This window comes from Lonchura striata, chromosome 19 (genome assembly GCF_046129695.1).
Source record: "Lonchura striata isolate bLonStr1 chromosome 19, bLonStr1.mat, whole genome shotgun sequence".
NCBI lineage: Eukaryota > Metazoa > Chordata > Aves > Passeriformes > Estrildidae > Lonchura > Lonchura striata.
This window is the reverse complement of record NC_134621.1, coordinates 1470433-1495453: the sequence shown is the minus strand read 5'-3', so window position 1 is coordinate 1495453 and position 25021 is coordinate 1470433. Positions and strand designations below refer to the sequence as shown.

Genomic DNA, 25021 nt, shown 5'->3' with positions numbered 1-25021 from the left:
AATGACTGTAATTGCCCAAACAAATCTACAAATGTATTTACCTTGTTCGTGGCTGTAAGCCTCGTTTAAAAAGCTTTTAGGCTGCACAAGACATTGATGGAGTTTAAGCAGCCCCTCTAATTGGAGTGCTGGTGCTCCTGTCAGTGGAGAGGGTGATCTGAGGGTGGAAATACCTTGTCCAAAGGCCTTGAAATCCACTTATGTGTGCAGACTTTGGGGTTCACTTCTAGGAAACTCCTAAAACATTCATCTTGATTAGTGCCAGAAACCACGAGGCAAGACCCTGAGCCTGGATTTGGTATTTTGGTTCAATGTTCCTGAGAATCCACTGGGAGCTGGGATGAGGGAGCTGTCAGCTGTGACAGCCTCTGGACCCCTCTGGTTCCTGGGAAGGGCTGGTTCAGTGCTCCAGCCTGAAACCTTTTTTTATTATTATTTTTTTATTATTATGGAAAATAATACCTTGGAAAAACCAGAATATTTGTAGCACTGTAGGAGGTTGGATGAAAGCCACAGGACGAAAAGTGGCTCAAGGAAAACGCTACCTTGGAAAAAAACAGAATATTCAGGGAGGTTTGATGGAAACCACACGAGGAAAAGTGGCTCATATCCATGAGGTCAGCAACCCTAGAGACCCTGGCACATTCCGGGCATTTTCAGGATAATCACACAGAATTACAGAATGCCTGAGACTGGAAAAGCCCTCCCAGCCCATCCAGTCCCAGCTGTGCCCCATCCCCACCTTGTCCCCAGCCCAGAGCTCTGAGTGCCACCTCCAGGAATTCCCTGGACACCTCCAGGATGGGCATCCAACCCTCCCTGGGCACTTCCAATCCCTGAGCCCCCTTTCCATGGGGAAATTCCTGCTGGTTCCACCCTGGGCAGAGTGAGGAGCCAAGGAGGAAGAGGCTTCCCGTGCCCAACTCAGCTTTTGGGGACTCCTGAGGCTCGGGATATGAAGTTCCAGGCTCAATTCTGAGGGCATCCCCTCTTTCCTTCCTTTGCCAGTGGGATAAGTCACCTGTGGCTGCTTAGGATCCATTCAAGGGTTTATTTTATAGAGTCAGAGGTGGGAAAAGACCTCTGAGATCATCAAATCCACCCTTAGTCTGCTCCCTGCTTGGATCACAGCAAGAACTTGGGATCTTTCAACTCCTCACCAATAAATGAGCTGCTTGTTGGCGTTTTCCTTCCATTTGTTGCCAAAATTGTGAGGCTCCAGTGCCCCTCCTGCCACTTCTGCCCCCTAATCTCCCATTGTGCTCTTCCCTGTGAGATCCTTCCCTTGCAGGGAGCATTTCCCAGCTCTGGCTGCATAAATCAGAGGGAGAGGAGAGGAGCTGGCAGAGCACAGAGCCAGGAGACGTGCTGGGGCCACAAGCTGGGAGCTGAGAGCCTCAGGAGATGAGCCCAGCACAAAAAGGCAGCACACAGGGCATGGGGGAACGAGGATGTGGCTCTGATTACAGGGGAGAAAGGCGTCAGCCCTGGAAATTAATTATCTGCTCTTCAAAAGGAGCAAGTTCTCCAAGTTAATGATAATTAGGAATAGAAAATTGTGGAGGGGGAAACGAAAACGAACAAAAGTGAAACATTCTCTACAGAAAGGTGTTGGGGAATAAAAAGGCCACAAGCAGAGAGGCAGCTCTGACAAAAAGCCTGGAGGGTGGATGGTGTTAGCAACTGCCAATAAAATTGAATGGAGAACAACTGCAAAGGGGGAAAAAAAGAATTCTTCACAAAGCAGAGCTGGAAGATGTGGGAAATTCTCAGGGAAGCTGAGAGCAGTGGGAGAGAGCCTGTACCAGGCAAAATTGCAGTCCTGGGAATCCTTCCCAGTGGGTCAGGTCCCACCGTGGCAGGTGCTCAGCTCTGCTGCCTGCCTTGGACAGATGGACAGCACAGTCTGGTGGTTCTGAGGTGAACTCTGAGCCTGGGAGATGTTCACCTCTGTTCCCTGCAGCAGGGAATGAATCCTCCCTCTGCAGCCAGACAAGGGGCTTGGCACCTCCTGGGCTCCATGCTGTGTGCCCTTGGCTCCCAGAGACATCCTTTGGGAGTTTCCAAGATGAAAAGGCCACAAGAGATGGACAAATTGGATCAGGAGAACACGAATGAGACTAATGCTGGATTAAAGGCCAGCAGAGGCAATTGCTGCCAGAATTTGAGGCTTTGTAGGACTTGGGTCTTGTCAAACAAACAAAAGATGCAATTCCAGGTTGGGCTGACAGAGGTAACTGCATAATGGGCTTAGTCCAGGGGAGGCATTTCATTTCTTAATGCATCATATGGTAATTATAAAGAAAATATATAAAATGATAAAGGAAATAAAACTTTCCTTTGGGAAATGCAGAGGGGGTGGGTGGGGATGGCAGCCTGACAGATCAGGGAAGGTGATTTTGGGGATGATGCCTGGAGAGGCTGCCAGGAGCAGAGGCTGGGCAGGGGGAAAGAATAAACAGGGATTTATCAAAAGGCCTCAAGGACACACCTCGGGCAGCACAAGAGCCCAGCCAGGGCTGCACCCAAGGTGGGCCCAAGGTGGGCTCAGAGGCAGGAGTTGTCCCACTTTGATGAGTTCTGGGCCATTCCCACACAGGGTTCAGTGCCCAATTCCAGCTCCAGGTGCTGCAGTCCCACCCTCCCAGGCTGCTCTCCTCCATTCCTGCTGGTTGCACTTTTTGGGGCTGGAGCTGCAGCTGTCCTTGGTTGTGGGGCTGGAAAAGGATTGTTGTGTGTGCCTGAGCTGTGAGGAGAGCTGCTGGCACTTTGTGTGCAGCTCAGAGCTATTTCCCAGTGCAGTGCAGGAAATAAATAAAATAATTAAAATACAATAAATAAATAAATAAAATAACTCTGCAGTTCAGAGTTATTTCCCAGTGCAGTGCAGAGTTGGGAAATGTGAAAGCTCAGCCTGAAGGCATCAGGGCTAATGAGAGGAACCATTCGTGGCTCCACCCATGGGTCACAGGGGCCAGCTCTGCCTGCCCACAGCTCCGTGCTCCTGTCCCTGCTTGCATCACCCAGGCCACTCTCCTCATCTGTCCCCTCCTTTTTGTCCCCAGCTTGTTTGGTGTAGGAACACCTGGGCTAGCCAGGACCAGCATCTGCTGCTGGGTGGGCTGGGCAGGAGGGACAGGAGGGACAGGAGGGACAGGGACCTGTGGCATGTGACAGAGCCAAGGGTCAGCCCCAGAGCTCGGGGTGGGGGCAGCACCAGGCAGCATCTCTGCAAATCAATGAGACATTTGAGTGCCAGCGGGATCTCCTGGGCTGCAGCTGACCTCTGTGTCTGGGAGCGGTGCCAGGAGGCAGGAGGATGGAGCAGCTGATGCAGATAGCAATGAAACACCTCCCTGAACACTGGCAAAGGATGAGAGTGAGGAAGTGCATCGTCAGGAGCTATCTCTGCGCCCTCCACAAGCACACAGTGCTCATTTAATGTCTGGTTGGATGTTAAGCTGTGTCTAAAGAACAGGCTGAGGTTGCTGTGAGTGAGAGCTTCCCCCCAGCCTGGCCATCACCACCTTTGCTGGTTCATCCCTGGCCTTGTTTTGAGCTGATCACAGCATGCCAACCACAAGGGTTCCTCCAAAATTTCCTTGTGGCCCCATCCTCAAACCCACGCCGAGCCCTTCCAGCTCTCCCTTGTGCTATACACGGGCACATGCATAAGAAAAATTCATAATTATTTCAATAATGTATGATCTCGGAGACATTGCACCAACCAAAAGGGTTGAACTGGGAAATCAAGATGCAGCTGGCTCTTCCCTGGAAAACAGAACAGCCTGAGGCATTCCATTGCCCACATCCATCTTCAAACAAGCCAGCAATGCTCCCAGTCCTGCTGGCGAGCTGGTCTGTTGGCTCACCCTGCAGCAGAGGAACCTGGGTCTCAGGGAGTGGAGCAGCGAGACACGAGGAGAAGGGCAGCCCCCAGAGAGACCTTCCAGGGCCCGTTTGTGCTGGGGCTGGGATGTGTGCTGGTGGCAGGTCCAGCTCTGCTCACTGGGAGGTGCAGAGCTGTCCGAGGATGGCTGCAACCCTGGGGAGGATTTTGGTGCTTCCCCAGGCTGCTGCTGCTCTTGGCTACCCAATATTTTATATTCCACAGGAAATCAGCCTCCCCTTGGAAAGAACAGCCAGACAACGTGTGAGGGGACTCCTGGAGCATGTGGGGTCAGCTGGAGCTGAAGCATAAATATCTCTGCAAGACCTCTGGGGAGCTGAGGATGCTCTGGCAGTGTTCTGGAGCTGCTCCAGGGAGCAGAGTGGTGGGTGAAACCTCACTGGAGCAAGGACACCATTTACACTAGACACCTTTCAATAATTGTGAGTGGGAGAGTTTATGAGCTCTATGGGTGCTTGTTCCTGTATCATCCTTCCTGGAAGAGATCTGCACATTTTTTCCCACTCTGAATAAGCCTGGCTTCAGCTCCTGTTGCCTTTCCCAGTTTATTGAGGAGCCTTTCAGAACTTGGTGTTTTTCCACATTAAGCCTCTCCGTGTTGTGAGCACATTGTCTTTCAAGTGTGTCCTCAATTAGCTAAACAGGTTGAGGTTTTAAATCCTTCACTTCAGTGTTCTCTTCCACCCTCAAATCATTTTTATGGCTCTTTTTTGCACTTGCTCCCTCTTTATCATTCCTCTAATGCGTGTGGATGGCCTCAGCCCATCGTCCCCAGGGGCTGGAGTCACCTCCCTGCCCTGGGCCCTCCTCTCTGGGCACATCTCAGAGCAGAGCTGGCTTCCCTGCTGCTGAGTCAGTGTGATGGAGCTGCTCTGCCCCTAAATCCAGGTCAGCGCTGGAACTCTGGGATCAGCTGCGGCTGCATCAGCTGCACAGCCCTGCCAGCCTCTCTGCAGGAGCACTGGGAGCACCAGTGAAACTGGAAAACCCTGTGTGAGATGCGAACTGGGTCCTGCTGTGCCCACCACCTCGAGGAGCAGAGCTCTGGGTTTGCTCCGTGTGCTGTGACCCCTCTGCTCTGCAGGGCAGGTTGTCACTGCTGTCCTCACGGAGCCGAGCGAGGGGCACCCTGCAGGTTCTAGAACAGAGTTTTGTCTCCTGCTCTGTGCAGAGAGCTCACCATCCCCTAAAATGAACCTCAGAACTGCCCACTAAAGCTGCAGAGCATCTGCAAAATAGAAAAGCCAAAACCTGAGGCATCACTGGCAGCAGCAGCCTGAGCTCCCAGGGGTGATGTGACCATTCCCACATCGTCACCACTGCCAAAACCCTTTGTCAGCTGCTTTAGGGCTCCTCTGCTCCAAACAGCCCTTCTGAGAGGGCAGTGCCCGTCTGGGACCCAGCACACTGGCCCACACCGTGGCTGGTGGGATGATGCAGCCACGGTGTCCTGGAGAGCAGGGCAGGCTGCTCAGGCTTGGGGACACACCTGGGTGTGGGGACTGTGAGTTTTGGCCGTGCAGTCTTTATTTAATTACAAAGCAAGGAGGTGGCTGCCAGCAGAAATGAGAAATTGTCCTATTTTACATGGAGAGCCTTTGGATTCCAGCACAGAAAACCTTTGAATTCCAATGCTCCAGAGCCCAGACAGTGAGTAATAAGCTCTTCAACAGGTGCTAACTTGAATTTACCTTGGGAAAAATACGTGCAGTGGAAGGCAATTATTTAGATAATCCAACATTTGACTAAATCCCTTCCTTGAACTCTTTGATCTCTTCAATTAGCTGCTACCAGGCTGCCTTGGAAAAATACCTTCAAACATAACGGGGGTGGGTGAAAACCACGAGTTGGCAGCCCCAGTGCTCAGAGCAGGGCCAGGAAGGGGGCAGCAGGTCAGACACAGCCTGGCCTGGCTGGGGAGATGGAGACACTGCTGCTGCTGCTGGAGGCTCTCCCTCTGCACCCACAGCTGCATCTGCTCTGTTCCTGCCACCAGAGTGGGCACAAAGGTGGCACGGAGCTGGCTGAGCTCTGCAAAGCAGCCTGGAGGGACAGGGAGAGCTGATGGGGGACCTGAGTCCAGCACTGCAGCAGCCTCAAGGGCTGTGGCAGTGCAGGAGATGAAACCAAAATCCAAGCCAGACTCCTCTGGTGCTGAAGTGTGGGAGCCCAGCACATCCCTCTGGCTGCTCCAGACCCTGCAGGGGCTCAGAGACCTTGGCACCAAGTCACAAACACCTGTGGATTCCATTTTAGCCCGTGGAAAAAGCTGCCAACTTTGTGTGAGGAATTACAAACCACAAGGGTTTGAGCAGTGTGGTAGCTGAGTTAACACAGGGTGGAAAAGTAGAATTTTGGGGTTTTTAGAATGGGGTTCAAGGGGACAAGATAAAATTCTCCCTCGGATTATCCAACATAATGGATAATAATAATCAATATTATTTATTTATTATTTATTAACTGTGCAGTGATCAAATTCTCCCTCAGATTATCCGGCATAATGGATAATAATAATCAATATTATTTATTTTTTATTTATTTTCTGTGCAGTGATAAAACTCTCCCTCGGATTACCCCGCCGCGCAGGACCCGGTGCTGTAGGAAAGGTGGAGCTCATTGCACCTGCCCAGCCCCAGCTCTGCACTGCCCAATGAACATGGGCTGGGATTTTCTGGCTTTGGAGGCAGGAGTTAGTCCCAGCTTCATCTCTGTCCCCTTGCTCTCAACACCACAAATCCTGACGTTCTCCTCGGTAACTCTGATGGGAATTGGGGAAATTAGCAAATTCCCCGTTGCTCATCCCCACTTATTAGCGCTAGACAGAATTGGGTAATTATGAATAGAACTGCCAGGCAAAACGAAACTTCTCCCTGAAAAATGCATTTTAATGAACTCTGCTGGGTCCGTGTGCTGCTGGCTGAGCTCTGCTCACATGGAGCCACAAGGTGCCCACAGGGCTACAAAAGCTCTCGTGTTCCCCCTGGACCCACCCTGGAAAATGAGGGTGGGCTGCTGCTCCTCAAAGCTTGTTTGATAACTAAAGTTTGGTCTACTAAAGCTGAGCAGCAAAGGAACGGAAAGCTACAGAATAATTGAACTGAAAACTGGGTTGGGTCAGAGGGGATGTGAAAAATCATCCATTGCTACCCCTGGGACATCTCCCAGGCTGCTCCAAGCCCCATCCAACCTGGCCTTGGGTACACCCAGGGAATTTCTTCCCAATATCCCTCCAAAGCCAGTCTCTCTGTGTGAAGCCATTCCCTGTGTCCTGGTGAAGAGTCTCTCTCCACCTTTCCTGTTGGCTCCACTGAAAGACCCCAGCCAGCTCATCCTGAAGCCTTTTTTTTTTCCTTTTTCACGACTGGGCAATCCCAATGTGCCAAAGACTGAAAACAGAGCTTGGGGCTTGGTGGGTGAGTGGTGGAGAGGTGACAACCTCTGCCCCACACCAGGCAGCAGTGGGAAGGATACCTGGGGCACCAGCGCTGAGAAATGTGAAATTTTGCATTTCCTTCACAAAAGACAAGGAAAAAATCCGTGCCATGTCTCCTTCCCAGCTGGCCAGAGTGGTAAGGAAGCCCAGGCTCAGAGCTGGCAGAAGTGAAAATGCATTTTGACCCCTCTGGGGTGGCCGTGGGGGCTGCTCAGCCAGACCCACCCTGACCTCCTTGGAGCTTTCACATCCTGCAAGGGTGATGGGGAAAATCCTGGTGTGCTCCAGTGCCAAGGGCAAAAGCAAAGCCCCCGAGGCAGCCTCCCCACCGTGGGACATCCCACAGGCTCCAACTTCACAATTCAAGGATTTCTAGACGGAGACAATATCATGGTTTATGGAGGCAAACTCAAGGAAGGGCAACTTTAAAATAAAACCTTCTAGGCTTGTGAGACAAAACTGTGCAGCAAGTGGTAAGGTCTTTCTGCTCCCCCTGCTTTTTCCTGGCAAGATGATGAAATGCAGTAAATAAATACATAAAAATAATGAGTCTTCCAGACCTTGCAGCATTCATTTTAATAGATGCTATTTAACTACACACAGAATCACAGGTATCTACCTTTCAAACGCTGGTTACAAAGATTGGGAAGGCTGCCAAGAAAATGGCTTTTATTTCCCCCCAATAGATATCAAAAAGAAACTATTTATATGTTGAAATTGCCTTTATTTTTTAATCCATAAATAGTTGTTACTGACAAAAGTGGAAAAATCCTTAAGACTCTAAATTTTACTAAACTGATAATATTTTTGTTTACAGTACATACAGAATGTGCTTTTACAGGTAAGTATAACAACAAGAATAATACAGAGAAAAACAGTCAAATACTGCTTATCTTGAAGCTTGTTTAATGGTTAACCAAGAGTCTGTGCAAAGTTACAGATACAAATGTACTTCCTCTTCAGTACTACTGTATAATAAACATGGAATCCATAAACTGGGCTAAAGCACAAAAATATCCACTTAACCCCTCTTAGGAAATATTGTCCCCCGAACTAAAAATATTACAGTAAGAAGTGTCTTCCTCAGAGCCAAGAAATTCTTGCTACAAAAATGTCTCAGGGGTTTGCGGGCGGAGCAGAGGGTCAGGGGGAGCAGTGGGGTGGGATGGAGAAATCCCGGGATGGGAGAGAAATCCCGGGATGGGAGAGAAATCCCGGGATGGGAGAGAAATCCTGCAATGGGAGAGACCTCCAGGGATGGAGATCTCTTGGAATGGAGAGAGATCTCCTGGGATGGAGAGAGACCTCCCAGGGTGGAGAGATGGAGATCTTCCGGGATGGAGAGCTCCAAGGATGGAGATCTTCCGGGATGGAGAGCTCCAAGGATGGAGATCTCCTGGGATGGAGGGACCTCCTGGCATGGAGACCTCTCAGGATGGAGACCTCCTGGCATGGAGACGTCCCGGCCATGGTGTGGCCACGGTGGAGAGCCGGGTGCTGGGAGCAGACATCTCTGTCAGATTAACACCCCCATCCAGCTCTCCCCTTGCCCTCGGGCTGGGAATCCCAGCCCTTTTCCCAGTTTGATCCCAGCCCTTTTCCCAGTTTGGGCTCGGGGAGGGCACCTCTCACCATGGAGAGCTGGGAGTGATCCCTTCTCCCACCTGCCTGTGGACACCCAGCACAGAAGTGGCTGTTCCCCAAGGAGCAGCCCCAGCACAAGCTTATTGCTAACAGCACTCGCTAGGAAAATATTTAAGCCCCTTTCTCACACATTTCCCTTCTTTCACTCAGCTGAAACGCACCTGAGCACAAAATCTGTCTGTGCTAAAGGTATTTCAGCAGAGCCACTCCTTCCAGGTAAAGCAGTAAATCTGAAACTAAACCAAGACAAGCTATTTCTCCATGAGCTGAAGATGGCAAATGGATCACAAATAGAACATTTATCTCAAACACAATTAAAGTGTTCTGCATGGCGATTTTGTTTGTGGTGGTGGAAGAAGATGAGGATGTCTTCCCAGCTACCAGGAGTTACAAAAACCTGATGCCAAGCTCCTGCAGATTCCTGGTGGGAATGCTTCTGATGGAACAGGAATGTGCATGAGGGAAGCTCAGGTTCCTGGGAGCAGCTTTGCAGCCAGCCAGGCTCAGCAGACAGAAATTAAATCCAGGCCAGGGAAGGAGGGCTCACTCCCGGACAACTGTCTCTGTTTCTTCCCACCCACCCCCATCCCCAGTAACAGATTTATAAAAGGAACATTAAAACATTGAAAAATATTTCTTTTTTTTTTTTCCTTAAAACATGATTTACTGGCATTAGAAGGCTTTTTATGACAAAGTTCCTGTTCTGTGTGGTGCTGTGTGTGGTTCATTAAAAATAGTTTTCCACATTTCAAAGAATGATTCAACACAGTTTGGAAGCTTCGGTTGGTACAGGGGCAGTCAGAACGTGTTGATTGCATTTTACAGTATGTATGTGTATATATATATTTATATCTATATACACATACACAGAGAATTGTATAAAACCCAGTGCAGCCATCCAGGACGTGTTGCTGCTCAGGGAATGCAAATAATTATCAGCTCATAGGAAAGACTATAAACTTTTCTACATCCCCTTCCCCCAGTCCCTGCACATGCACTGTGGGAGCTGGACACTCCCCAGGTGTTTGTTTGCACCTGTGGGTGGAGAAAATGCAGCTCAATTCTTCAGAGTACATGAGATGGATCAAGGCAGGTTATATTTGACTGTACAGAGGAACGTGGCCGCTTCCCTGCTTTCCTCCTGAGTGCAGGATGCTGTGGTGGTTCAGACACCAGGAGAAGGAAGCAGGAAGGTGCCAGTGCAGGGAATCCCTTGGAGCTGCAGCCTGCCAGGACCTGAGCAGGAGGAGAGCAGTGGGAGCCTGGGCAGTCCCACCCCAGCTCTCTCCTTCTGGGCAGGGTGGCACATCGCACACCGTGCGTCAGGACAGCGACAAACAAATCAACAAAAGCACTTGGCTGCTCTGCAGTTTCTGTTGGGAAAGGGTCTCAAAGCACTCCCCAGACCTCGTGGTCTGATCCCTCCACAGAACTGGAAATTCCCTTTGTCGTCACATGAGGAACTGAAGTGCTGGGCACCAGGCTGTGGGTCATGGCACTCGGTCCCAGACCAAGTGTTCTTTCAGTGACAAATTCTCAGAATTCTCAGGAATAAGGGATAAAAATGACCTAAGGACACCTGTGTGTGCTGAAATGCCACTGCCCCATCCACCAACCCATCCCAGCACAGAGAGAGCTGTGGGAGCACATGGTGCTATCCAGGGCACGGCTCCTTCCCAAGGAAATTTGCTGAAAATTTGCTGTGGTGGTGGCAGAGTCCCTGAAGAGATTTGGCCTAAAAAGGCTCCTTGTGGGACACATCTGCTTGAAACAGTTGAGTGGGTGGGAAAAAAGACAAGGAAATAAGGCTGAGATTTCTCTGGAGGATTCTTGCCCAGGTAAGACACGTCAGCAGCCTGTGATATTTGTTAGCCACAACAGGAGAAGACTCAGAGGTCAAATGGCCCAGCACAGGCTACTTGAATGAAAAATTGCCAAATTTGCATCTGGTCCAGCAACTTCTTAGCTCACAAATGGGACATTTAGATGAGGACTAGAGTTTGAGACACACAGCTATGGACATGGAGAGAGAGGAGTGTTCACCTACCCACAGCCTCCCACCGTCACCTCTTCTCCACCTCTGCCACCACAGCTCCTGGAGACTCTACAGTGGCCTCTGCTCTCCCACAGTGTTCAGATCTCCTTGGCTTTCCTGGGCCAGGAGAGAGAGGAAGAGCCCCAGAACCTCAGCAAGGGCTGCCTCCCCATCAGTTTCTCTTCTCTTCACACGAGTCCCACCTCTGGCCTGTGGGAAGGTCAGCAGGGCAATGTTTTCACAGGGATTGTCTTCTGGGAGGAAAAATCCAGGGACTGAGCCGAGGAGCTTGGAGGTAGTCAGGGGAGAGTAGTGTCCATCAAGGGAGGGGCAGGAGACGAGGTGTGAGCCTGTTGTCTCTCATGCCTCCCGTGCCATGGACTGCCACCCTGATCCACAGACAGTTCTGGCTGTTGCCCAGAGTGATTTTGCCCAAGGCTGCAGGATCTGACCCTGGAGACTGATATTTATTTATTTATTCCCTCCCAGCTCAGTTTCCGTCAAACAAAGCCCCAGTAACCTCTCACTGATGGAGTCCTTCTCAACACAGGCTCCATCAGACAGGGCAGGATAAAGCTCTGGAAATAGGACCAGCTCCAGGACAGCCTGGGAAAGAGAAAGGCCACCTGCACACCCCACGGAGGCCCAGCTGTAAGTCCCACTGGGGTAAGGACATGCTGCTCCTGCCTGCCCTGCACCAGACAAACCTGGTGCTGCACCAAAGCCTCTACAGGAGACTCACGCCCTCCCATCATCGTTTGCTACAGGACTTGACACAGTTGGGCTGGGGATGTCATTAAGGCCAGGAGGTGGGAGGTATTTGAGGGGAGGGAGGAGGGCAGAGCACAGTTCAGGGACGCCCAGTGGTGAATCATGTTGGAAAAGAGTCGGCGTGGGGATGTGGGACACCAAAAGGAGCGCAAGGGGTGTGCTCACAGCCTGAAGTCAGTCGTCACCTCACCCCGAGGAGGGAGCGTGCCTGCCCTGACCCACGGGGTGTGTGCCTGTGCTGGGGCCTCAAGGGAACACCGGGGACAGTGTCCAGCACCCACAGCTCCAGCACCAGCTCTGGCTGGCCTTCAAACCCTCTGAGACCCTTCCCTGGCCGCAGAAGCGTGTTCCGGTGGGAGTCGGTTCTACAGAATTTGGTAGGGACACAAAGGGTTAAAAAAGAATAAAAAAGAAAATAAAAAACAAACCCAAATCTAAGAAAAAACCAAAGAAAAGCCCAATCTGTCTGGAAAGCCAAAGGTAAAACCCTCACAAATTCTGGACCCACGAGTCTATGTTTTAAAGATTTTACAAATATACAGTATCTAATTAGCGTTATATCAGATATACAACATGCCCATTAATTATAATTATGCTGGATATATAATTTATATGCATGAAATGTAACTGTCTTCATGGTTAGGATTGGGACTCAGTGGAATTGGAATTTGGAAGGTTTTCTTGGGAGGCCATTGCAGGGAGAGGAAACCACGGAAAGTTACTGACCTGCTTTTCGGTAAACAGACACCCTCAGCCTTGTGCCTCTGCTAAGGGCTGGAGAAAGATTTGCTACATACGGAGCTCTAGGCTGTAAATGGGAGGAGAAAACGTTCAGAAACAGGGGAACTGGGCCACGGAAAATGCTGTCAGGAAAAGAAACTTGTGGGGAGAGATGCGGGCTCGGTGGCCGGCGTGGCGGCCTCGCCTCGCGGGGTCTCGGTGGGCTCGGGGCCTCCCCCAGCACAGGTCAGCCACTGGAGCTGAACGGGTCCTGGAGCTTTAGGTTCAGCAGTGGCGAGAAGCTGGAGGAAGAGAAACCCTCTTCCCCATTCCTATTTACATGTTGGAGACACCAAGATACTAGAATGAGTGGAGAAAAGGGTCTAGCAAGCATTTCGGCGTATTTGTGCTTATTGAACACATCAACCCCACTACTTCCTACACTGAGAGAGCAGGCGATTTGTAGGCACTAGTATGTTTTTATCTTATGAGTATATTTAGTATAAACTAAAACTTTATTTCTCAGCCAGGCTATTCTTGTCCCTAGATCTGCCAGCCCCATAGGAAAGTCTGCCCTTGAATTTGCTCCAAGGGTGACAAAGAAGAGATGGGTGGGTGCTGACGGGTGTCGAGCAGCCTGGGAGTGACCCCAGCAGCCAGAACTGCCCTACTGCTACAGAAAGGCCAAACATGAGGGCCAAGAACGAGGCCCCTTCCTGCCAGGATGGGGGAGCTGCATTTCCTCCTCCCTGTCTCAGGCTGCTTCTCCTTGGAGCAACTGAAAAGTCCTGAATTCGTGGAAATATGGGATAATGCAGGTGAGCCCTTGGAAGGAGCCATCGGTTACTATGGCTTTCTTTGACAGAAACTGATGCACACCAGGGAATTTCCTCTGTTATCCCTCGCTAGTGTCTGACTGCTGCTTCAGTTCTTCCTGTGTCACTGATGAAGGGGTGGCTTTAAAAACAGCGTGGGTGGGACTGTCAGAGAAGTCTTTGCAGACACTGAGTTAGTAGAGGTTACCTTGGCCTATAAGGCCACTGCAGAACGGGGTGCTGGGCCACCCCAGTCCTTGAGGAGTATCTACAATGCACTGGGTCGTGTCAAACAGTCACCTCTGTTTTGCTGGCGGTGCGGTAGTGGTGGTGGTGCCCGGGGATGTAATGCAGCTGCTCCACCGTGTTGTGCCGGCGCGAGGCGAACGCTTGGCGCTTGGCCGAGGTCGGGTTCATACTCAAGGTATTGTACAAGTTATTTGAGGCACTGGGATGGGAGTGCATTTTTGACATCCTGTAGCGATCCAAGACCGGTGTTGACACGAAGACATCCGTGTGTGACAGTGCCCTGGACATGGACTGCTCGGGGTAGCCCGAGCGCTCCGGGGACAGCAGCGGGTCCTGGGAGTGCAGGCGCTCTGCCGACAGCAGCTGCTCGTCCGAGAGAATCCGCTCGTAGGACAGGCTGAACTCCTCGGGCATGATCCTCTCGGGGGACAGCACTCTGTCCTGGGACATGGCCCTGATGGGACGGCGGGGCCTGTCCCGCTGGTTGCCCTGCTGGGACATTTTGATGACGTTGATGGGCAGCGTGCCCCGCGCTGCCAGGTCGGGCAGGTGTCTCCTCCTCATGTAGTACTCGTCAGCCTCTTTGTCAGCTGTGCGGAGGGAAGGGCAGAGGTTAGAAATGTCCGAGTGCCATCCCAGAGCCTGGAGCTGCCTCCTGGTGACACCTGGGGGACCGTGGGCCACAGGCACGGACAGCCCTGCCTGGGTGCTGTCACCCAGGGCTTGTGGCAGGCAGAGGAAAGGTGTGGGGACAGTGTAATTCCCTGGGCAGTGCACCCCACACTCCTCCATGTGGTACCACATGATTTACATGAGAGGTGAGTTATGGAGAAATTCCCACGTGATTTACATGAGAGGTGAGTTATGGAGAAATTCCCAAATGTCACCTTCTCAAATTGTCACATTCTTTAAATGTCACCCTGGGGAAGAACAGGGCGTGAGGTCCCCGTTGGAGAACATGCACCTCTCACCTCATGGCTATTCCCTGGAGCCCACGAGTGACCTCATCACATTTTAATTACCGCATTTAAATATTTGTAAATGTGATCACAGAACAGGCTTGGCGGTCTCTGAGACACTGACTCACCTGCCTAAGGTTTGGTTTCCCATTTTTATAATCAGCCTTGGTTAACAGAATAGAATTTATCCCATGGAACATTTCTCGCTCAGTTTGCTGCTCCTGCATCTTAAATGATCTCTGTGCTGCTCTGAAATGCAGCACACACACCCCACACGCTCACCCTCCTTTTTTTGGCTTTGAGAGAAATGCTGAGGGCTCAGAGAGGATGCTGGCTACTGCAGCTGTGTCGTGATAGATCACCGGAATCCTACAGCAGCTGCAACGACCTGACTCAACCTACTGGGAATTCAGAGAACAGACTCCACAGGTGCTCAAGATTTTTTAAAAAAGCAATACCCAGTTCAGCCAAACCCTGCAGGGCTGGGCCACGTCCTCACCCCCTGTCCCACACCCTCCCTTCACTGCTGCACAGCCCAGATCCGTGGGGAGGTGGGGTTGGTTCCCTCACACCCAGAGTAGGAGCTGAGAACATCTGTGCCACCAGCATCGCTGCCAGCGCCTTCCTCAGAGCCCACACAGCCCCGAGGCGTGAGGGCACCCACAGCTCCCCTCTGCTGGCTTCCTGCTCGTGGGATTTGCTCTCCCGAGCTCACACTGCAGGAATGAATCTTTATTTTTTACCATCCAGCACTTCTCGGAAGGATGTCTCACTGCAAATGCCAGGCAGCAGCTCTCCTGGCCTCCAGCTCTGGTGTCTTGAAAATCACCTTCTAGGAAGCCTGAGGGCGGGGGAAATTCCAGATGGCCCCAGGAGCTGTAGGCACTTTTATTCTGTGTTTTGGGCCTGGTTGGAAATGCCAGGCTGGGTGTGCAGAGGCTCAGCAGCGATGCTGGAGCTGGCTGCAGAGTGGGAATAAAGCAATTAGCGCTCTGGCACTTGGCCTCTGCTCTGGATGAGAGGAGTTCCACAGGATCTGCCCATGTGACTCTAAATAGATGTAATTAAAGCACAGAACATCCCAAATGGAGATGTGCTTGGATGCTCACACCTGGCTCTGGTAATTGCCAGCAGGAGCTAAACCAGCTTATGTGAGTTTACAGCTCTGAGGGCTCCTAGAGAGGTGGCACAATCAGCTGCTTGGAAGGAGTTTGAAGTCATTCCTTAGACTAAAAATGCAGCATTTGCTCCACTTTAAAATGTTTTGTCCATCAGGAGGGTAAAAAAAAATCCCTTTTCCTTCCCTCTCCCCCCCTGTGACCCTGGTTCAGGTCTGTACAGCCTTTTGCTGCCACAAAACACCACTCAGGGCTGGTCTCACCAAGCTTCAGGAATGTTTGAGTGCTTCAACTGCTTTGGCTTTGGGCTAAGCTGTTTTACCCTCAGACAGATTTTTTGGGTGTTTTTTTGTTTTTGTTTTTGTTTGTTTGTTTGTTTGTTTGTTTTGTTTTGTTTTCTTGGTTTTTTTTTTTTTTTTTCGGAGGGTGATCCCCAAATAAATGCTCTTACACATTCCACCACAACCTGAGATGCCACTGCAGAAGGGCAGAGCAGAGCTCCCCTGGCACTGGAAATACAGAAATGAGGTTTACACAAATATGTTTGCGGTGCCCTGGGAAGGGAACGTGGAGCAGAACAGCCAAATACAGATTTTCTTCCTGTTCTTACATATTATGGTGAGGAGAGATGCAGGTGTGTGTGCATGTGAGGCCACCACAATAATCCCCCTCCTTTTTTAAAGGTAATTTTCCCAGCTTTCTTCCCCTGCAGCTCCAGCAGGTTTCCTCTCTGGGCTTGTCTCTCCTTGCTTTAATTGGCTTTAACATTTCCAAGCTGCCCAGTGACTCGTGATGATTCTGCAGCCAGCACCAAGTGGTTCCATGTGCCTGCAAAAGGAGCTTCCTTCCTGCCTGACCTTTCTCACTTCGCTGGGAAGAGCAATCCCCAGGCAGGATGGAATGAACCCGGCTGCTCTGCTCAGCCACATCTCACTCCCTCCCTCACTGCTCGTCTCTGCCAGGGCACCCCCAGCCCCTCAGAGCCCCCCAAAACCCCCCAAGTCGGGTTCTATTGTCTGTGCCCTGAGGGAAGGGCCAGGGAAATAAAAAGCCCTCGTCTTTCACCTTCTGTCTCTGCTAACTGGAGGAAAATAAGTAAATTTTCCCTGTCTGGCAAGCCAGACAAACACCTGAAACATAGATTTTTAAAAAATCTAACAGTTTTTATCTAGCTCGAATAGATGTATTTGTTAATGATCTATTCATTACTTTTTTTTTTTTTTTTTCTAACAGGGAGTCCATTGGGAAGAAATAATTTTAAATAAAAAAAAGAATGCACAATAAGTAATTTTCAAACCCCAGCTTTTAGATATCACACTTTTTTGTGCTCCCTTCAGCTCCTTCATAGAGAATAAGGGCATTATCTTGGTGGCACTTTGCAAGGGGAGGCTGGGGAGCTGGGAGCCTCTTTTCCTTTGGCTCTGGAGCAGCTGCAGGAAAGTGACTCAGTGATTCTGGAGGTGCTGAGTGTATCCAGCCCCAGCGGGAGCACGGAGGCCTTGGCATCTCCAGGGCTGGAACTCCTCTGGAGCAGGGGCTTTGGCACTTGCCAGGGGCTGGTGTCCTGCAGTGGGCACAGGAGTCTGGCCACACCTGCCCTGGATGCCTCAGGGGCTGGGATTTGCCCTGCAGGGAGCAGGGATATGTTGCTCTAATTTTTAAAAGCGTTAAGTTTTCTTTTATAGATCTTCTGAAAGTTTTAAAGTTCTCATAAAACTTCTTTAGCCTTCTGATAATGCCATATTTCTACTGGAGTGCCCAGCTGAGGGAAGGGGTTATTCCTTATTTGATAACAAAGCAGACACAGGGGGAAGGGAAGGAGCTGACACCTACTGAGTCTCTTCAGAGATGAATATTTGCTGGGGTTGGTCTTGACAGCAGACTCGTAGGACGGCGGGAGGTGGGAGAGGTTCTGGAAGGAGCGGGAGAAGGACAGGTCGTAGGGCTCGGTGGCTGAAGTCAGGATGTTGTTCATGCGTGGCTTGTCTGCAAGGAAAGAGCAGAGAAAGGCAGGTCTGGAGCGTGTCCAGGGATGGAGAGAGGCTGGCTGTGCCCAAGGCTCCAGGGGGAGCAGGGCAGGACCCGAGCCAGGCTCAGCACAGGCTCCTGGCACGACTGAAAGCGGCAGATCCGGCAGGAATGGGTGCTGAGGCCATCCTGGGGAGGGCAAACGCTGCCTCACATCCCCTGCAGCTGGCCCGGAGGGACGGGGCAGGACTGGCACTCACCCGGGCATGCAGGGCTGTGCCAGGCGCTCAGGCAGCATCACTCACCTTCACCCCCACAGTGTGCCCTCCTCATCCTCAGGGACACTAAACCAGTCTGGGGGGTTCTTTAACTGGGCTGCCCTCTCTGTGTGCCAGGCTCCTCAAGGATCCTCTCTGAGCCTGGAGGCTCCGGGGCACTGCTGGCCCTTGGCTCTGGGGCTGGGGGCACCTCTGAGGGCACCCAGAGGGCAAGGAAGGTGTTGGGGAGGTTCCTGAGGCAGGAAATCCCTATCCTGAGGGGTGGAGGATGCTCCTCTACTGATGTTCATTTTTTTGGTCACCCCAGGCAGGGTCCCAGTCCCTCTGTCACAACTCTAATGCTGAGGGCACTGGCAGTAAAGATCAGCACTGAGCCCAGATGCTGAAATTGAATTCCAAACCATCTGCAGAGGTTTGAAACCTTCTTCCTTCTCTGCAAGCTGGAAAATGGTCTTTCCTCAGCTCAGCCAAGGCACAGGGACCTGTTGAGCTGCAGTTATAACTCCCAGGTGTTCAGCTATTAATGTGGACAGATATAAAAGGATTTAACAAAGCAGGAACTTCAGTTATTGGAAGCAGAGCCAGAACAGACAGCACTGGGCTCTGTCAGACCCCACAGCAGTGACTGGGTCCAGAAGCTGAACCAAAAGACCAAGGAGGTGGCCACTTCAGGTATGGTCTGAAAATGGAATCAGAAGGGTAAATTCTCTGCAGGAGTAGCAGAATGTCCAAGTCTTGGGTTCACACATTCCTGTTGCACATCCCTAAGTGTCCCCACGAAGAGCAATGCATGATCAGTGTGCACTCACCTGCCCCAAGCCCTCTTGCCTCCTCTGCACCAAGGGCTGGTTGAGATAAAAGCACAGATTCTGCCCAAAAGGAGCAGAGCAGCAGGGGAATTTCACTTGGAAAACTGCTGGCTTCGGGCAGTGTCCATACAACTTCTCCCATTTCCCAGAAAAAAAACAATTCAAAACAAAATCCACCCAAGCAGAGTGCAGACATTTCATGGACATTTGTCTAGACCTGAGTCCTCAGTGAATCTGTTTCCTCCAAAAAACATCCGTGAGAGTGAGGCTGCCTCCTCCCCGCTGCTTTCTGCCCTGTGCAGCCCTGTTTGCTGGACAGCAGAACGTTTCCCTCCTCCCTGAATTTTTCATGTCCCCGTGTCCTCAGTGCCCCTGCAGCCTGAAAATGAACCCAGCAGCTCATCCGTGTGTCTGCACGGGGATCCAGAGCTGCTTCCACAACTTTTCTCCCACTGGGACTTCCCCTGGATGCTTCAAACCTCCTGGCACCCACCCCCAGCACTGCACAGTGTCGAAGGCAGGCTGAGGCAGTCCTGCCCCAGTAATCCAGAATTGCTCTCACAGTAATTCTGCAAGAAAGAAAGAAATGCTTCCCCACAGAACCCATCACTGGTGAAAAATTCCTCCTACCAGTGCAAGAACCACCTCAGCCCATAAATCTCCTTTCACCTGCTGCTCTCTGTTCTCCTGGCACGGGGTTCTGGTGTGGCAGAAAGAGCTCAGACCCCAGGGATCTGCAGTGTCACCTCTCAGAGAGCTGCATTTCCTTGCTGGGGACTTCAGTCCATGCCTCAAGTCTGCCTGCAGGACCAGGGAGTGCGTGGCATTCACCAGGGGGCTGGGAACCATTAATTCGATGTTATCCAGCAAACAGAGGCTGGATCAGCACTGAAACCACGTCCCCACTCCTCCTCCTGACTGTGTGGCGAGGACCCCGGGGTGACATCTCTTTGCAGGTTCCCCAGGCAGAACCTGTAGCTGATCTCCATTTTCATGGGGGTTTGGGCATGCTGCAGCCAGCCCAGTCCCACGCACGGAGCTGTGCTCGGTGCCAGAGCAGGAGCATTAATTGACTGCTTGCATGAGGTGTGTGAAATTAAGTGCCACGCATTTATCTGATGGGCTGCTGCAGGATCACTTCATCTTCTTGCTGCTTTTCCCATCCAGGCAGTCAGGAACGGAGCAGAATGATTCTGGCAAACCAGAAGTCACCTTGAAATCCACTGCCCATCACTCAGCAAAATAAGGGATAAACTGAAATGACCAAAGCTAATTTCAGATGTCTTTTGCATAATGTAGCTTGAGGGGGAGATCAGAGAACTGAGGTGCTCTAGTAAGGAGAAATATCTCATGCAATTTATATTCTGAGGCCAGTTCAGCACCAGTTTCTCAGCAGCTGTTCACTCCTGCAATATATTTGTCTCTGGTCTCTTTGTTTGTGGTGCTTGTGGGCTCCTGTGGAAGCTGCAGGTCAGAATCAACAATCAGGATGCAAATAAAAGCTCTGCTGAGCTTGTCCACTGTGCTCCCCAGCATTCCCATCATCCCAGCTGGAGATGCCACTGGAAAACCAGCTCTGGAAAGTCCGGCTTGGTCCCCATTCTCCTCAGCACCACCCTGCACCTCTGTGCCATTTGGTGCCCATTTCTGGTCCATTTTCTGGCAGGCCTGGCACAGGGGAGGGCAGGAGGTGAAGCTCAGCCAGCACAGAGGAGCCCAGCAGCCACAGCAACCTCACCCACCATTCCTCTTGGGCTCCAAACTCTCTTTGCTACAGCCCCACCTTGGTGCAGCCAATGCAAGGCTTTAAAATTCTGCTGCTGTGCCTGATTAATTGGGCAGGGATTCAGCTCTGCAGCATTTCCTCACCCTCCAAACTGCCCTGGTTGCACAGGGCCCTGAGCAGGGATGCTCCAGCCCTGGCAGGGGCACAGCCCAGAGCTCACCAGGCTGGCACAAGGAGCTCAGGAGGGAGCAGGGGACTCTGTGGAGCCCAGGTCTCTCCTCCTGCAGCCCCACCAGGCCAGCTGGGTGCATTTCTTCTGCTTCACGAGCCAGAATTGCCAGGCCAGTCTGGGCCCTGCTGTATTCTCAGAGGAACCAGGGCATCCCTGGGCCAGGCTCTGGGAGGCTCCTGCTCCCTCACTCCCTGGCACAGGGTGGGGAAGGGGCTGCCCTGGAGGGACTGCCTGTGCTCCAACCTCATCCTGATGATGCCTTAGGATTTCAGCTTTTCTGTTTCTCAGGTCCTGCAGTGCATTAGTGCACAGCTCTGAGCTCCATATAAAGTGTGGCCAACTGCCTTCACACTTTGGGCAGGCAGAAAATCCCTCTGGGCCTGAGATCCAAGGACACTCCACAGGCCCTGGAAAGTACAAACAAAAGTGAATTGTGGGGAGCAAACTGGGGGAATGTGACTTCATTACCCAAAGCTGTAATTAGGAGAATTAACCCCTGATATGCAAACATACCTGCAAACTTTTATCTTTGTAAAAAAACTGATGACCACTGTCCAGTAGCCTCTGTGAGACTTTGACTGCCCAAGGTGTATCTGTTGGAGGCCTTTATTAAATACCCACTTTATTCTCCTGATCTTGTCCAGCCTCTGCTCTGGGTAGCCACCCCAAGGCATCCCTGGTCCAAAGAGGAGCATGGGCTGGGAGTGGCAGAGGTGGGTGTGGGTCCTGAGCCCTGCTGTGCCTGGGGCTGGCAGTGCAGGAGGATTCACACAAATTCACTGCTCTGCTCACTCCTGCACTTTGCTTTGCCATCCAACAGGGAAACAAAACCCTCTGGGCTGAGGCTGAGCCTCATTTCTCTGCCAGTGCTTTGCAACCTCTCTGCAAGCTTCAGGATTTCCTGAGCTGTGCAGATTAGACCTGAAGTCTTCCTGTCACATCTTGCTCTGCCCCTCTTGTCGGGAGACGCTTTCAAAGCGTGTTTACATGAGGCACAAAACCTTTCATGTTCAAGGACGGGAGCAGATGATACCCAGAAAAAAAAAAAAAAATGAATCGATGGCAAAGTTTTAAACAAAGCTCAAGTGGCAAAAGGGATGTGCTGCAGATTTGCATTTGAGTCTGCACATATGTTGTGCGAATTCTGCAAGACATTTCAACAGATGCCTTTTAAAACATTCACCCAGAGAAAGCAAACAATGTCACCTAGGAGAAGCTGCTACAACCCAGCCTTCTGCTGCTCAGCTCCAGCTCAGCAGAGCTCCAGCCCTCTGTCAGAGCTCTCCCTGCTCCCCCAGCACTGCCTCCTGCTCAGCCCTTGGAAGGCTCAGAGCAGAGCCTCGCACTCTGACGTTCCCCAGGAGCATCTGCTGACGCTCTGGAGCCTTCTGTGCAGGGCTCAGAGCTCCCAGGCCACCCTGAAGTGACACGCTGTCAGGGCAGGCGAACGAACTGATGTTCTCAGAGCCGAAATTTAGAATGTAAATCTTGAGTGTTTTTTGTGTGTTCACACTTCTGCTTCCTCGTGTTACAAACGCTGTTATTAGCAGTGCTTTGCATTTCTCATGACTAATCTCCAGGAGGTTTCTGCATTTCCAGGTCAGATCCTCTGTGGTGTAAATCAGAGCTCTCCAGCGAGTAGCTGCCCTCATTTATGTGAGCTGGAGATGGAGGATTTCAAATTGAGCCACCATTGAAAACCCTGTGTCTGTCAGCGTGGCTCTGGGCTGGGTCAGGCAGGGCTCCTGGCTGGGAACTGAGCAGCAGCCTGGGGAGGAAGGTGCAGAGGGGAGGGATGCAGCACACACTGCAGGGGGACAGTGGATGTGACAGTGACACCCCCAAGTGCTGTCAGCCAGGTGTGGGAAGGCCCCTGAGCACACAGAGTTCTCCCCTGAGCACTCAGAATTCTCCCCTGAGCACACAAAGTTCTCCCCATAGCACACAGAATTCTCCCCTGAGCACACAGAATTCTCCCCTGAGCACACAAAGTTCTCCCCTGAGCACACAGAGTTCTGTAGCACGAGTCCATAAGATGAAATATTTAAGGACTGGGTTAAAATCATAAATATCCTGGTTGGCAATATTATATTGGTCAATAAATCCTTAAAAGGTCTTGTAACTGAGGGTCTTGTGACCCTGTGAGCCATGTGGTGAAGATGTGAGCAGAACTCACCCTTCCTGCCTAGGTAGAAGATGAGAAGAATAAACCTCTTTGTCAAAAACAACTCAGAATTCCCATCTCAAATTCCTTCCAAAATCCCCCAAATGAATTCTCACCCCTCCTACTGCCATTCCAGCCCTGCACAAGGTCAGGACATCCAGGGTCTGGCTGTTCTGTGTGTTGTATGCTGCACATCTCATTATCTTCTCCTTTTCCCCCATATATTTCTGCTGGGGATAAAGCTAATTTAAACAGTCCTTAATTGTTATGATTTTGTAAACAGTGTCTTAAACACAATAGACACAAAACTCTCAACAAATTGCTGGAGGAGATGTGACAGAATAGGGAATCATTTTCATATCTGCTGGGATTGCCCCAAATTGAAGCTTCTGGTCTGATGTTAGAAAATTGATGCAAGGATTTTTTCAGCAATATATCCCCCAAAGCCCTATTAGTGTGTGGGAAGGAAGATGCCCTGGATTTTTGAAATGAAGAAAAGAGAAAGAAGGAAAAGAAAGGAGAGAAGAGGAAAAAAAGAGGAAGGGAAGGGAAGGGAAGGGAAGGGAAGGGAAGGGAAGGGAAGGGAAGGGAAGGGAAGGGAAGGGAAGGGAAGGGAAGGGAAGGGAAGGGAAGGGAAGGGAAGGGAAGGGAAGGGAAGGGAAGGGAAGGGAAGGGAAGGGAAGGGAAGGGAAGGGAAGGGAAGGGAAGGGAAGGGAAGGGAAGGGAAGGGAAGGGAAGGGAAGGGAAGGGAAGGGAAGGGAAGGGAAGGGAAGGGAAGGGAAGGGAAGGGAAGGGAAGCCACACTCATACATGAGTACATCTAGAGGAGACTGATAAACTGATAAAAGCCCACACAAATACCGCTATAAAATGAAATTTGCCTCCATCAGAGCAATCCCAGGCATCATCCATGGAAAAACTCTTGGCCAGATTAAAACCCTGAAGTAATTGGCTGCTCATGGTGCTTTACCACGTATTTTTTGAGATGATTGTCAAATGCAATTAACTGACATAAAAGTTGTGATATGAACTTCCTCCTAACCATATTATTTGGAAATGCGCTTGGTATTTATAAAGATGTAAAAAAAAATGTTTATTAGGTGCTCTTTAGGTTAGGATAATTATATATGCACTAAATATAATGAGATGAAACTTCAGCAGCAGTAAAAGAATAAAGCAATAATCTGTACAGAAACTGAGCCCAGGCAGTGAATGTGTATTTCTGTTATAGCTGATGCTCAGTTCTCTTTTGTGCCCCCAGCTTGGTTTTTTTCCTTCATATTTTAATGTTTTTATGGAGGAAAATCATTTTATGTGCTTATTTTGTGTGAAGGCTGAATATCTAAGCAAGATAAATTAATGTATCAAAAGATTTAGCTGCATTTCATATGTAAAACTTGGTTGTGCTTAGAGTCTAATACTTGCTCCCTCCCACTCACATTTTACATACAAATCACTACATTTCCTAAAACTGCTGTAGAGTTCTTCATTTGCAGCTCAAATCTGCAGCTGAGGTAGAAATAAAGTCTAGAGTTAAGGAAATCCACATGAAGATTCAGATTTCAGTAGAATTGGAGTCTAAATTCTGTCGGTGGAAGCAGAATTTCAGTTGAGGTTTCTAAAGGGCTGTAGATGCCTCTGGAATGGGACATTTGGTGTCCTGAGGGGGGGGAATTTGGGGCAGGAATAGTCCAGCAGAAAAAAACCCCAAGGGATTTCTGGCAGATGTGGGATGTTGTGGTTAATTCAGAGCCCTGAACCCCAGCAGAATTGAAATCCTGGGGTTGCAGCCCCTGGGCTGGGAGAGTCACGGAGCTGAGGAGTCCCAGGCTGGGCTGGGCTGGGCTGGACCCTAAAGCTGATCCAGTGCCACCCCTGCCAGGGGCAGGGCTCCTCCCAGGGGCTCCAAGCCCTGTCCAGCCTGGCCTTGGACACTTCCTGTGTGTCCCGGACTGCAAGGTGAGATGTTTTCCATTTCCCATCGCTATGGCATTTGTCTTCTATTAATTGGGCAGTTTTCATAATCTCCTCCACAAACCAATCCTCCCTCAGGGGAGACATCTGCTGATAACGGGCTATTGAATGGCACTGGGAATGATAAGAGCTGTAACATCCCACTGGGAGATGCTCCACCCAGAGGGAGGAGCCAAGCATTCCTACCTGGATATAATCTGGGGTTTTGGGACTCCA

The 25021-nt window shown here is 50.7% G+C and overlaps 1 protein-coding gene across 1 annotated transcript in view; it reads right to left on the bottom strand.

The window, feature by feature from the left end:
* Positions 1-7900: 7900 nt before the first annotated feature.
* Positions 7901-25021, bottom strand: part of SHISA6 (shisa family member 6) — a 133378-nt gene continuing 116257 nt past the window's right edge. Inside the window, exons 5-6 of the mRNA XM_021542398.3 lie at positions 17488-17640; positions 7901-14167 (exon numbers count right to left, since the gene is read on the bottom strand). Coding sequence (XP_021398073.3) covers positions 13617-14167; positions 17488-17640 — 704 coding nt within the window. The 3' untranslated portion in view covers positions 7901-13616. The remainder of the gene's footprint in view (positions 14168-17487; positions 17641-25021) is intronic.